The sequence below is a fragment of the Chrysochloris asiatica genome, unplaced genomic scaffold, assembly GCF_000296735.1.
Source record: "Chrysochloris asiatica unplaced genomic scaffold, ChrAsi1.0 scaffold00124, whole genome shotgun sequence".
NCBI lineage: Eukaryota > Metazoa > Chordata > Mammalia > Afrosoricida > Chrysochloridae > Chrysochloris > Chrysochloris asiatica.
In genome coordinates this window covers 166,933-181,879 of record NW_006408642.1, presented here as the reverse complement: position 1 = coordinate 181,879, position 14,947 = coordinate 166,933, and the positions used below count along the sequence as shown (strand labels likewise).

At 40.9% G+C, this 14,947-nt stretch overlaps 1 protein-coding gene across 2 annotated transcripts in view; it reads right to left on the bottom strand.

Annotated features, from left to right (window-relative positions):
- ENTPD3 (ectonucleoside triphosphate diphosphohydrolase 3) overlaps nt 1-14,947 on the bottom strand; it is a 50,240-nt gene that overhangs the window by 31,893 nt on the left and 3,400 nt on the right. For both annotated transcript variants that reach the window (XM_006868750.1, XM_006868751.1), the window contains exon 2: nt 13,177-13,304. In XM_006868750.1, the coding sequence (XP_006868812.1) occupies nt 13,177-13,304 (128 nt within the window). The remainder of the gene's footprint in view (nt 1-13,176; nt 13,305-14,947) is intronic.

Sequence of the window (14,947 nt, the reverse complement as noted above, 5' to 3'; positions counted from 1 at the left end):
GACATTGTTTCGTTCTGCTGTGCATGGGGTCGCTATGAATCGGTTCCAACTTGATGGCATCTGACAACAACAACAACATGACCTTGGCACTCAATATGCATAAAGTACTGTGTCTTGAGCAGGTCACAAATGACATCCCTGAAACCATGAGACTGTACAGGGTCCATCTTCAATGTTGACATCATGTGGCTATAAGAGGCAAAGGCAATGGGATACTGATCATACAGAACTGAGAAGTTCCAGGACTCTTGGACAATTAAGACTGCAGGTGGGGAGGGAGAAGCCTCAAGAGGAAGCTATTGCGTTTAATGATAACAGAGCAAGTGGAGGCCTGTGTGAAAAATACAAGTCAGGCTACCATGGTTACTCTGCAAGCTATTGGAGCAAGTCAGACTAGTATCACAAGAAAAAAGGGACTGTGGACATTTTAGACCCTTGACTGAGTTTAATAGTTCTGCTCTAAAACTCAAATAAGCCAAGGTCAGGTAAGCTGTGGTTGTGTTTAATAGATAACAAGACATTTCATGACAGCTTTGGATAACATTCCAGAGCCCTGGTGTGGAAGTGTAAGATAAGCACTGGACTGGTAATGTAAGGCTGGCATTCAAACCCACCAGTCACTCTTGGAAACCCTATACAGGGTTGCTATGAGTTGGAACCAACTTGAGGGCACACAACAACAACAAATATGGATAATTGTAGAGCTGCCCCTCATAACCAATGGTCAGTAAAACACAAAGGCAAAGTGAGATTTTGAAAATATAAAATCATAAGCTATCAAGAAGTTCTTATATTCATTCAGCTGCATCCTGTAACTTCCCTCCCTCACCACCACCAGTATGTATAGGAGAGAGGGCTCAAAACACCCTGAGAAAAAGGAATGTGGACTGATCTCTTTCAAGGTTGGCATTCTATCCCTGGTTCAACTGATGCAGAACAGCAGTCTTTTCTCATATGTAACCCACCCAAGCAAAGAGCCTAAGCCTCCTGAGCCAACCTTCCAATGTTATGCAACTTCCTGTGACTAGAGCTCCTGGTATGGCATGGTAGGATCCGTACTGAAATGCAAATCACAAGGTCAGCAGTTCAAACCACCAGCTTCTCCTTGGAAACCCTATACAGGGTTGATATGAGCTGGAACCCACTCAACAGCACTTAACAACAACAATAGTTGTGACTAGGGCCTAAAATCAGGAAGCTGAAGAGATTAACTCTTTTCTTTGAACTGTCTATTAATTGGGAGAGGATGTGTCTTCTGGTCCCTTCAAACATGTGGTTAAGCCACTGTATTGTTTTTTTCTTCTGGGTACGGAGACCAGTGGCACGGTACCTGGTAGTCTCTGCCTCCATCTCTGGTGTCACTGGGTAAGAGGACCTGGTGGCACAGAGCGGAGTGGTACAATGGCTACTAACAGGTAGTTTGAACCCATCAGCTACTCTGTAGGTTAAAGATATGGTAGTCTGCTTCTATAAAGATTACAGTCTTGGAGACACTATGGGAAGTTCTACTGTCTTTATAGGTTTGCTATGAGTTGGAACTGACAAGATGACAAGAGTTGGTTTGGTTTTTATACCCTGAGTGGTGCAAATGCTCTGCACTCAATGACTAACTTAAAATTACCACTCATTTGTGGTGTGTGGTGCTGTGGTGGCTTTCATGTTACTGTAATGCTGGAAGCTACTACCACTGGTATTTTAAATACCAGCAGGGTTCTCCATGGCGGATAAGATTCAGCAGAGCTTCCAGACTAAGACAGACTAGAAAGAAGGAGTGGTGGACTACTTGTGGATGCTTTGTTGTTGTTAAGTGCTGCTTAGTTAGTTCTGACTCATAACAACCCTGTATAAAGTTTCCAAGGAGCGACTGGTGGGTCTGAAACACCAACCTTGCTGTCCAAACCAAACTTGTGGTCCAGTGCTTATACTACAGTGCCATACCAGGACTCAACTGAAAACCTATGAATAGCAGCAGAACATTATCAGATATAGTGCCAGAAAGTAAAAACATTATGAACAGTCCCGGAGTTTTGTTAGATATAGTGCTATTTTTTGTTTGTTTAATTTTTTTTTTTATAGTGCTACTTTTAAGAAATTAAAACTAATCCACATGAGCCAAAATGTTCTTGTTGTTCTGTGCAATGGAGTCGGTTCCAACTCCTAGTGACCCTGTACAGGGTTTCTGAGGCTGCAAATCTTTATGAGAGCAGAAAGCCTCATCTTTCTCCCATGGAAGAGCTGATAGTTTTGAACTGCTGACCGTGAGATTAGCAGCCCGATTCATAACCACTATGCTACTAAAGCTCCTTGAGTATAGTCCACCTGAATTAAGAGACCATCTTAAGAACAGATTTGATGCATTAGACACTAATGACCAAAGACCAGAAGAGTTTTGGGATGACATCAAGGACATCAGATGGAAGAAAGCAAAAGGTCATTGAAATGACAGGAAAGAAAGAAAAGACCAAAACAGATGTCAGAAGAAACTCTGAAATTTGTTTTCCAATGTAGAGATGCTAAAGCAAAGGGAGGAAACTAGAATGTCAGAGAACAGAACAGAAAATTTCAAAGAGCAGCTTAAGAAGAGAGAAAGATGAAGCTTTCTGCTCCCGTAAAGATTTACAGCGTTGGAAACCCTGTTCAGGGTCGCTATGGGTCGGAACCGACTCGACGGCACTTAACAACACAATGAAATAAGCAAAGACTTGAAATTAGGAAACCAAAAGGGGAGATTATGTTCAGCATTTATGAAGCTGAAAGAACTAAAGAAAAAAGTCAAAACCTTGATTTGCAGTATTTAAGAATTTTATGGACAAAATATTGAATGATGTAGAAAGCATCAAAATAGATTGAAGGGCTCAACTAGAATAAGAGAGAAGAGGGAAAAAAAGAGTAATCTGATACAATTTGATGAACTTGACCTACACCTATGGATGCAGTAGCTCAAAAGAGGGAACAAACCTTTACAGCGAGGATCATTCCATACACAGAATAGACAGGGATGAGCAACTTGGACATTGGCTACCCAAAATGGGGGGGCTACAAAGGCAAGAAGTGACTGGCTTACAAGTTTTCAAGAGGAAGCCTAGATCCAGAAGGCGCAGATGAAGATAGACTCTCCATTGAGTAGTATCCAATCTGTCTGGGTGGGGCTAATGAAAAGAGATGGGGATAGGTCCCTTGTGGTACATGGTGAATAATTGTTATCAGGACTGACTACGAGGGTTGGAAATGTAAAGGTGGATATTATGTAGCAAAAGGAGGGGAGTGACTGACTTTGCAATCTAGGAGCGGAGGTCCCTGGGACCATCAAGGGAGAACAGCAGAGTGCGGGACCCTACAGAGAAACAGTGACACCAGAGATGGAGGCAGAGACGATGACATGGAGAGATGGAGCGGCTGGGAACTCTAGACCCAGAGAGGGAGAGGGACGGTGTGCTGATGACCAGGGGGCAGGTTTGCAGAATATACCCTTTGGTTGATTGATGATGCATGGAAGGGATTGTAACCATGGCAATAAAATGATATATGATAGGATGAATGTAAAGCTAATGTCCTCTCATGTAAACTATCACATAATTCACAATAAAACATTTTTTTAAAAGTAGATAGAAGGAATACACAGAGTCACTGCACCAAAAAGAAATGCTGATGTTTAACCATTTCATGAGGTAGCATATAATCAAGAGCTAATAGTACTGAAGGAAGAAGTCCAAGAACCAATTAAAGCACTGGCAAAGAACAAGACTTGGGAATTGAGGGAAAACAAATTGAAATCTTTCAACAAACTGATGCAGCACTGGAGACACTCACATATCTATATCAACAAATTTGGAAGACAGCTACTTGGCCATCCACTTATCTGTGCTCATTCCAAAGAGAAGTGACCAAATGGAATGTGGAAATCATCAAATGATATCATTAATATCACATGCAAGTAAAAATTTGCTGGATAATTAAAAAACAGCTGCAACAGTACATCAATAGGGAACTTCCAGAGGCTCACTCCTGATTCAGATGAGGGCGCTGAACGAGGGATATCATTACTGATGTCAGTTGAGTCTTGGCTAAAAGCAGAGAATACCAGGAAGATGTTTACCTGCACTTTACTGACTATGTAAGACTTTTTGACTATGTGGATCATGACAAGTTATGAATAATATTGTGAAGAATGTGTATTCCAGAACATTTGACTGTACTCATGAAAAACCTGTACATAGACCAGGAGGCAGTTGCTCAAGCAGAACAAGGAGATATTGAATGATTTAAAATCAGGAAAGGTGTGCATCAGGGTTGTATTCCTTCACCATACTCATTCAATCAGAATGTTGAGCAAATAATTTGAGAAGCTGGATTATATGAAGAAGAGCATGGCATCAAGATTGGAGGAAGACTCAATAACAACCTGTGATGTGCAGATGATACAACCTTGCTTGCTGATAGTGAAGAGGACTTAAAATACTTACTGATGGGGATCAAGGACCACAGCATTTCTTCAGTATGTGTTGTATTTCAATGAAAAGAAATCAAAAGTCCTCATCACTGGACCAATAAATAGCATCATGATAAGTGGAGAAAAGATTGAAGTTGCAAAGGTTTCATTTTGCTTGGATTCACTATCAAGACTCATGGAAGCAGCAGTCAAGAAATAAGAGGGCATATTGCATTAGGCAAATCTGCTGCATGAGACCTCTTTAAAGTGTTCAACAGCAGAGATTAAGTTTGAGGACTAAGGTGCACCTAACCCAAGCCATGGTATTTTTAATAGCCTCATATGCACGTGAAAGTTGGAGAATGAACAAGAAAGATCACAGAAGACTTGATGCATTTGAATTATGAAGTTTACTGAAAGTATATTGAATGAATAATATTCAAAGTACCAAGGACTGCCAGAAGAACATACAAATTTGTGTTGGAAGAAGTACAGTCAGAATGCTCCTTAGAAGTCAGAATGGCCAGACTTATCACTCATACTTTGGACATGTTATCAGGAGGGACCAGTCTCTGGAGGACATTGTACTTGGTAAAGTGGAGGGTCAACAAAAAAAGAGGAAGAACCCCAATGAGATGGATCGGCACAGTGGCAGCAGCAATGAGTTCAAGCATACAACAATTGTGAGGGGGGTGCAGGACTGGACAGTATTTTATTCTGTTGTGCATAGGGTCATTATGAGTCAGAGCTGATTTCACAGCACCTAACAACAACACTACCCTACAAAGGAACCCTGGTGATACAGTAAGTTTGGGTTGCTAACTGCAAGGTTGACAGTACAAACCCATCAGTTCTTCCTTGGGAGGATGAGGTTGTCTGATCCTGTAAAGATCAGGGTTGCTGTGAGTCAGAATCGGCTTGATGGTAGTGGGTTTGGATTAACCTAAAGGACCATTTGTTGGTCACTTTTCTGTATTGTGGTAGCATGCGTGTTGCTGTGGTGCTGGAAGCTATGCTATTGGTATTTTAAACACCAGCAGGGTCCCCTATGGTGGACAGGTTTCAGCTGAGCTTCCACATTAAGACAGACTAGGAAGAAGGAGAGGAGAACTACTTCTGAATACTTGACTGCTGAAAACCTTATCAATAGCCATGGAGCACCAACATGGAGTGCTGGAAAATGAATCTCTCAGGTTGGAAGGCATTCAAAATAGGACTTGGAAAGAGCTTCCTCCTCAAAATAGAGTTGGTCTTAGTGTCAAAAATGAGTAAATCTTTTAGGACCTTCATTTGTTGATATGCACAATTCAAAATGAGGAGAAACAGCTGCAAATATCTATTAATAATTAGATGATTATAAATGGAATGTCTGAAGTGGATGACTCTAGGAAGCTTGGAAGTTGTAAAAAATGAACTGTAATGCATAAAGATTGATATCCTAGGTCTTAGTGACCTGACGTGGACTGGTACTGGCCATTTTGAATCTGACAATCATATGGTTAACTATACCAGGAATGACAAATTCAAGAGAAATGGCAACACTGGAGAATGAACAAGGAAGACCACAGAAGACTTGATGCATTTGAATTATGGAGTTTACTGAAAGTATATTGAATGAATAATATTCAAAATACCAAGGACTGCCAGAAGAACACACAAACTTGTGTTGGAAGAAGTACAGTCAGAATGCTCCTTAGAAGTCAGAATGGCCAGACTTATCACTCATACTTTCATCATCAAAAAGAACATTTAAAGATCTATCTTGTCTGTTAATAAAGAAATCCAGATTAAAAAAAAAATCTATATTGAAGGTGCTAAAAAAAAAATCCATACACCTACAAGAAAGGCCAGTTACCAATATTATTCAAATTTACACACCTAACCACTAAAGCCAGTGACGACGAAATTAAAAAATTCAACCAATCTCTTCAGTTGAATTTGATCAAGCATGCAATTAAGTTGTATTGATAATTACTGGTGATTGGAATGTGAAGGTTAGAAACAAAGAGGAAGGATCAGTAGCTGGAAAATAGAGTCTAGGTGATAGAAATGATGCTGGAGATAGCATGACAGAATTTTTTAAGACCCATGACTTGTTCATTGCGAATATCTTTTATAAACAACATAAAAGATGACTATATACATGAACCTCATCAAATGGAATACACAGAAATCAAATAGACTGAATCTGTGGAAAGAAACAGTGGACAAGCTCAATATCATCATACAAAACAAGCCAGGATCAAACTGTAGAACAGACTATCAATTGCTCATATGCAAATTCAGACTGAAGTTGAAAAAAATTTAAACAAATCCCCCAGAGCCAAAACATGACCTTGAGTATTTCCCATATGAATTTAGAAACCATCTCAAGAAAAGATTTCATCTATTAGACATTAATAATTAAAGACCAGAAGTGTTGTGGAATTACAGCAAGAACATCATACGGGAAGAAAGCAAAAGATTATTAAGAAGACAAAAAGAAAGAGAGAGAGAAAGAAAAGACCAAAATGGATGTCAGAAGAGACTCTGAAACTTGCTCTCCAATGTAGAGATGGTAAAGTGAATGGGAAAAAATGAGAAAGTAAAAGAGCTGAACAGAAAATTTCAAAGAGCAGCTCGAGAAGATAAAGTCAAGTGTTTTAATGAAATATGTAAAGACTTGGAGTTAGAAAACCAAAATGGAAAAACACATTCAGCATTTCTCAAGCTAAAAGAATTGAAGAATAAATTCAAATCTTGATTTGAAACACTGAAGGATTCTATAGGCAAAATATTAAAGGATGCAGAAATCATCAAAAGAAGATGGAAGGTATACCTTCTGACAGGGAACTGTCAGAAATTCAAGCCAGATTCAGAAGAGGACATGGAACGAGAGAGGTCATTGCTGATGTCAGATGGATCTTGGCTGAAAGCAGAGAACACCAAAAAGACTTTCTACTGCGTGGATCATAACAAACTATGGATCATTGTAAAGAATGAGAATTCCAGAGCACTTGATTGTGCTTATGAGGAACCTGTACATAGACCAAGAGGCAGTCATTCGCACAGGCAGTCATTCGCACAGATAACAAATGGTTTAAAACCAGGAAAAGTGTGTGCCAGGGTTATATCCTTTCACCATACTTATTCAGTCTGTATTTATGCTGAACAAATAATCTGAGATTCTGGATTATATCAAGAAGAACATGGCATTAGGATTAGAGGAAAACTCACTAAAAATCTGTGATATGCACATGATATAACTTTAATTGCTGGAAGCGAAGAGGACTTAAAATACTTACTGATGAAGACCAAAGAAACAAAACCTTTAGTATGGATTGCATCTCAATGAAACCAAAACAAAACAAAATCCTCACAACTGAACAAATAACATCATGATAAACAGAGAAATGACTGAAGTTGTCAAAGACTTCCATTTTGCTTGAATCTATAATCAGTGCTCAGAGAAGCAGAAGTAAATAAATAAAAGGATGTATTGCATTAGGCAAATCTGCTGTACAAGAGCTCTTCAAAGTGTTCAAGAGCAAACATATCAGGTTAAGGACTAATTTGCACCTGCCTCAAGCCATGGTATATTCAGTAGTCTCATGTGAAAGTTGGACAATAAATAAGGAACACCACAGAAGAATTGATGCATTTGAGTTCTGGTGTTAAGGAAGTATATTAAAAGCACCATGGACAACCAGAAGAACAAATAAACCTGTGTTGGAAGAAATAACGCCAGAATGCTCCTTAGAAGCCAGAATGGCGAGACTTTGTCTCTCATGTTATCCCAAAGTATAAATGGAGAAGGGCATCATGCTTCATAAAATGGAGGGTCAGTGAAAAAAAGGAAGCCTCCTAAGGAGATGGATTGGCACAGTGGCAGCAGCAATGGGGTCAAACACAGCAACAATAAAAGTGCAGGACCAGGTATGGTTTTGTTCTGTTGTTCCTGGGGTCACTACGAGTTGGAACTGACTAAATGGTACCTAACAACACAACGAAAGATGGCAGTTTGAACCCACCCCCAGTACCACGGAAGAAAGAGCTGGGAATCTGCTTCTGTAAAGATTATAGCTAAGAAAACCCTGTGATGCTTAGCACTACTCTCTAACTCATGAGTTGCCATGACTCAAAATTGATTCAACAGTAATGTTTTTTTAATACTGGCTCTATTTACTATATTTAATCTATGTAATTTGGGAAGTTATTTGCCCCCTTTGTTCCTGTTTTCTTATCTGCAGAATGAGGATAATAGTAGTATCTCCATAGAATATCCCTAGAATGTTCCTTGCTCACATCCCTTCAGGCTCACACCAATCTGGTGTATGTAAAACTCTCCACCTTCAACCTACCTGAAGGCTTTCTCTGGTATAATCTTCAGGGAATAACCCTCAGCCAGTGGTTGATGGAAGTTGGTGTATCAAAACCCTTTGAATGGGATAACTCTCAGGCATGCGTCCTGTATGTTCCTTGGTAGGGGACAATTCTGAAGTAGATTCTACACTGATTCTAAGGGGTTCTGGTTACTCCCAGTGGTGTCCAGCTAGACAACAGACTCTTTATTAACTGTGTTATCACCCACCTTACCTGTCCCATTATTCTACCCATGCTCCTTGGGATCACTCCCAAGAAAACTACTTACACTACGATCTTCGTCTTTGGATCTGCTTTTAGGGGAAATCAACCTAAGACAGGAGCATGGAACTCCTTCATTGGTGCCCATTTTACTGCCCCAGTATCTACTTTACTCTTCTAATTTCCTAAGTAATTCCTCTATCTTACTTCAGTATGCACAGAGGACCTATTTTTTACCACTCAAAAAAAGTGAAAGCCACCATCTGACAACTGCCTTCACCCAACATTTTGTAGGCCATGAGGTAAAATCTGATAAACGGAAACTTCTGTCCTGCCCTTGCACCCAAACCTGCTCTCTACCATCGCTGACAAACCCACAGAGTAAGGAGCTTCATACACCCACATGTGAATAGCTCACACCTTACATCCAAGCACTAGTTACACCGCCTGTTAAAAAATGCCTCCCCCCAGCTACTTCTCAGTCCAGTGGTAATGTCCACCCCTCAGTAGGAGATCCACACAGACCACTGAAATAGACTTGTGATCATCAGGGAAAGGATTTCTTGTTGCCATGTATTGTAGTGTATTCTAGAAGGGGCTGTGGTGGATACAATCCCTTGACCAGGGGAAGAGGTGAAGCTGGGGTACTGCTTGAGCTGGCATCTCTGAAGTGTAAGGCCTAGGAAAAAGACTCCACTTGTTGTTATTGTTGGTAAGTGCCATAGAGTCAGTTCCGACCTATAGTGACCCAGCATTGGGTTTCTGAGGAGCATCTGCTGAGCTTGAACCGCACGCAGACCTTGTAGTTCAAACCAACTTTTGCAGTCCAGTGCATTAACCCACAGTGCCACACCAGGACTCCAAGGTCTCCACTTTAAAGGCTCTAAAGCTTCTACTAGTTATAAATCCCCTCCTGCTGCCCCCCCACCCCCACCCTACCAATTTAACAAACCTTTCAGCATCTACACTCAGTCCAACCTGTTTCCATCCTATGCAAAGGAGGATATATCCCCTCAGAGGCTGTGTCTCTTCCTTGGTTCTCTAGTCCGAGTTCAGGATCAGACAGAGGTGGAGAGGTGGGAGGTGAAGTGAAGGGAGCCGTGGGTTCCAGTTCAGGTTGTGTCATCCACTGGCTGGACCTCCATTTCCTCACTTTCAGAGTGGTGGTTATGGGCTGGTTTTACAGAAGATGACAGTACCTGAAGCTTGGGAAAACAGCTTCTCCAGGCCTCAGCTAATGTCTTTAGACAACCAGATAATCTGTTTTCCTCTCATTATGGCAGTTGCATAAGGTGTGGGGTTTTTTTTCCCCTCCCCAACTCCTTTTTTTTTTTTTTTAACTCATGGTGTGACTCTTTAGGATTAGTATTGGACTTCGAATTATAAGGTCAGCAGTTCAAACCCACCAGCTGCTCCTCAGAAACCTTATACAGGGTCACTATGAGTCCTAACTGACTCAAAAACACTGAACAACAACATTGGTTGTTGTGGTGGTGGTGTGTCGTGTAGTTGGTTCTGACTCACAGTGATCCTACTTAGGGTTTCCAAGGCTGTAAATCTTCACGGGATCAGAAAACCTCATCTTTCTCCTGTGGAACAGCTTCACACTGCTGACCTTGAAGTCAGCAGCCTGCCTCGCAACCACTACACTACATGGTACTAAGCTACAAGTCTTGGTGTGGCGCTGTACGATAAGAACTGGATTGTTAACCACAAGTGAGTTCAAACCCACCAGTCACTTCTCGGAAACCCTATACACAGTTGCTATGAGTTGAAACCAACTCAACAGCACTTAACAACAAGAGGGTATCAGTAAAATGTCTTATCCAAGAACTAAATGTCATTACATAAAGAAGATTTTAGTTGAATCCTTTTGAAATGGGGGTTTCAGAAATGGGTGTCTCACAGACCTAAGGCAATAATAGTTTCTTTCTTATACTTAAAAATAATTATATTTCAAATGTAGCCTTTGAATGGTTCACTAACAACAAGAGGACACAGAAGGAACTTCCTAGGATCAAGTGTAAATGTTAAATAAGATTCAAATAACATGATTCAAGTCCCTGGACCTATGGTCCTTCAGTTACATTCACCTTTTAAAAGAGCAGGGCAAAATGAAAACAAAGAAAAACATGTGACCGAGACCATACATGGTTCTCAAAGCCTAAAATATGTACCATTTAGCTCTTTACAGGAAAAGTCTGATGACCCCTGTGCAAAATTAATGAAGTCTCACGGATTCTCATTTGATACTCTCTGGCGATAAGTTGTGATTCTCAGTCCACCAGAAATTATCCATGAGGATATTTGGGGATGGACTTATCAAGTGCTGAGTGAGAGAGGTCTCTAGAAATAACCACAAGGCTTTGAGAGGGTCAGAGGGATCACAGCATATAGTCTAGACCCACGAGATGCAGCACAAAAATCAAGGCTTTGATGTTTTGTTTTTTTACCCAAGTGTATTGCAGTGAATTACTTCATATGGCTCTTCTACCCATCGTGTTGGTGGTGGTTGTATGAGTTCTGACTCATAGTGATCGGATAGGGTTTCTGAGGCTGTAAATCTTTATAAGAGCAGAAAGCCTCATCTTTCTCCTGTGGAGTAGCTGGTAGATTAGCATTGCTAACCTTCTGGTTTGCAACTCAGTAATCCACTACTCTACCAGGGATACTTCCTTCTACCCATGGTCTTTGTAATTCTCACCAAACAACATGTTTGCCCTGCTAGGTTTGAGAAAGAAAAGGTGGGAGAAGATGCCGATAGGACGCGACATGACTCAGTTGTGAGAAGTTAACAGAGTTAATTGTGATGGCAAAAACTTGGAACTCTAATGTGGATAAAAATGAGCTGTCTCAGAAATGAGCTGTCTCAGTGGCTGTGTGCCCTGGAGTCAGTTCCAACTCATAGTGACCCTGTACAGGGTTTCCGAAGCTGTAAATCTTTACAGGAGCAGAAAGTCTCATCTTCTTCCCACAGAACGGATGGTAGTTTGGAACTGCTGACCTTGAGGTTAACAGCCCAACTCGTAATCACTATGCTACCAGAGCTAGAGCTCCATGTCTCAGAAGTAGAATAAGGGATTTCACTACCATCAAAGAAAAAGAGCCAAGACTGGAGTCCATCCTTTAGACCCTGAGATGATTCCTGTGCACTGAACTTTCTCAACAGCTGTGAGACCAGAGGAGGAGTAGCAGGAGAACTAAGCCAGAGCATGAAAGAGAGTGCTCGGATGCCCAGCCCACAGAGCAAGCAGAGCTGAGTGACTTTGGGCCGCAGGCTTGCTTGCAGAGTGGGGTGTCTCCAGACACTTAATTAGGGGAGCTAGGTTTGCTGACCCACAGAGCTAGAGTCAAGTGTCTTCAGGCTGAGGTTTATGGCGGAGTGGTGTGTCCTGTGAGCTTTTTTTCAGCCCTAAAAGAACTTAACAACAACAACAAAAAGAACTTTGTAACTGACCAGGCAGTTGGGCACGGCTAAGATAAGGCTGTCCTAGCTCAAGAATTGTGTCCTGAGCATTTTTGATCCGGAATTATAAGCTGATAATTTCCAGAACAAACTCATGGCTGTGAGTATGGTTTCTGACTTCTAGATGGCCGTTCGCAATGAATTATCAAACACAGCTAAGCATTGAATAGGGTAGGAGGGATAGTTTGGTGTCACGTTTTTTGCATGAGGATAGGCCACCAAGTCTGTGTCTCCCAATCTCCACTCATGATGAGAATTGTGTGGTCTGGGGAAACAGAGAAACTGGTAAAAACTTTAATATATATTAACTGACAAAACTTTGATAGCCATCTGCAATTCTTGGAACAAAGCTTTGGTTCCTACAGACACAAGTCAAAGCAGGTCCTTGGAGAAGGGGCCCCCACCATCCATCTGTACTCTCGAGTCTCACAAATCTAGCATTCACAGGTCTTCTCCCTTCGGTCTTACATCACTTACTGCTGGCTCCAGCCAAAGATCGAGGGAGCAAACTTTCTTCTCTTCTAACTCATGGTTTTAGAATAATTGATGTCATGTGGGCCTCATTTTAACCTTTTTTGAGTGTTAGTATAAACAAACAAACAAATAAATAAATACATACTTATGTAATACAATTATTTGTCATTTCAATTTTTTTTTTTACATGTACAATTAATTATTAGTGTCCATCTCCTAAATCCAATCTCTTTATTCTTCCTACCTTTAGTCCTGGAGGGAGGACCTCCTTCTGGTGAATCTGAATGAGTGTGATAGTCACAAGTACCACAACGCTCACAAGCAAGACTGTCAAGGCAATGATGGCTGGAGTTCGGGAGAGGGCCTTGAACCCTAAAATGAAGATATGTAGGGGAATGTAGGAACCAGATATTAGCCTTCTTTGCAGGATCTGTGGACAGTGTTTTAGCGAGACCCATACTTATAAAGTACAATAGCTACTGGGCTCTATTACCCACTAACACACACTCAGCCTCTGAGTCTTGGTGTGATGCTGTCAAGATAAGCACTGGACCACAGGGTCAGTTTGAACTTCAAGGTCGTCAGTTCAAACTCACCAACCGCTCCTCAGAAACCCCATTCAGGGTCAGGAACTGACTCAACAGCACTTAACAACAGTTTAGTACCCAAAGCATGGGCTAATGCATAAGTATACTTTTCTGATGTTTCCCAAACTAGCTATGCTTATTACTGATTTCCCTTAGATTGTTTATGATAATACTTGTTTTAACATGGATTAGAAAATAAAGGAGGTGATAAAATATTTCATAAAAAAAAAAAAAGTTGCCGTCTAGTAGATTACAACTTACCGTGTCACCGTTTAAAAATAACTTCAGTTTAATTATGCCAAGAGAGTACATACACTGTACCAAATTGATCCCATTTATGTAAAATTCTAAAGCAGGCATGTGACAGAATTCAGAACAGTGGTTGCCTGGGAGTCTGGGGGAGAGGATTCAGCAGGAAGGAAGATAAGAGCATTTTCTAGGGCGTTGGAATTGCTCTAGGTCTTAAAAGGAATATGGGGGTGTTGTTAAGTGCCGTTGAGTCAGTTGCGACCTATAGCAACCCTGTATAGGGTTTCCAAGGAGTGGCTGGTGAGCTTGAACCACCAACCTTGCAGTCCAAACCAACCTTGCAGTCTCCAGTGCATTAAACCACAGTGCCACACCAGGACTCCAATATGGGGGTACACAGGTGTAAAATTTGTCAAAGCTCATTAATCCTTCAAGAAAACCTGAAAATCAAAGTAAACTAGCTCCTTAGGTACAAGTTCCCTTAAAGAAAAAATTCTTTGAAATTGCCCCTACTCTTCCAAAAACAGCCTTTTAGAAGATAATACCCAATTTATGAGTACAACTTAAAATCTATATGTTTCACTATATATAAATTAGACATATTTTTTCTAAAAGATAAAACAGTTAAAATATTGATGACATAGTAGTTTTGGTAGAACTATAAATATCAATTGTTGTTGTCAAGTGCCGTAGAGTAGGTTCTGGCCCATAGTGACCCTGCATAGGTTTTCCGAGGAGTATCTGGCGAGCTTGAACCACTCATCTTTTAGCTCAAATCAACTCTGCAGTCCAGCGCCTTAACCCACAGCACCGCACCAGGACTCCGTTAAGTATCAATGGTGGCACTCAAATGACTGAACTATGATAAATACTGGTAAAATAGATTACTGGATTCAGAGAGGGGACCAACAAGCCACTCTTAGGATGTCCCTCACCAGTTGGTTACAAATTTAAATCAGATTTTTTATTTGATTGTTCCTGTAGCACTTTCCTGACTTCTTCCTTATTTTTCTCAACTGCGTTGTATAGTGTTTTGATACATTTTATAACAATTTTTAGGAATTCCTTCTCAGGCATTTCCAAAGCCTGCCCACCTTCTAGTATGGAGTATAGGTCTACTTCCACCTCATTTGCCTCAGTCACTTTATCTCGTTTCTGGACGTGTGCAGATATGGTCAT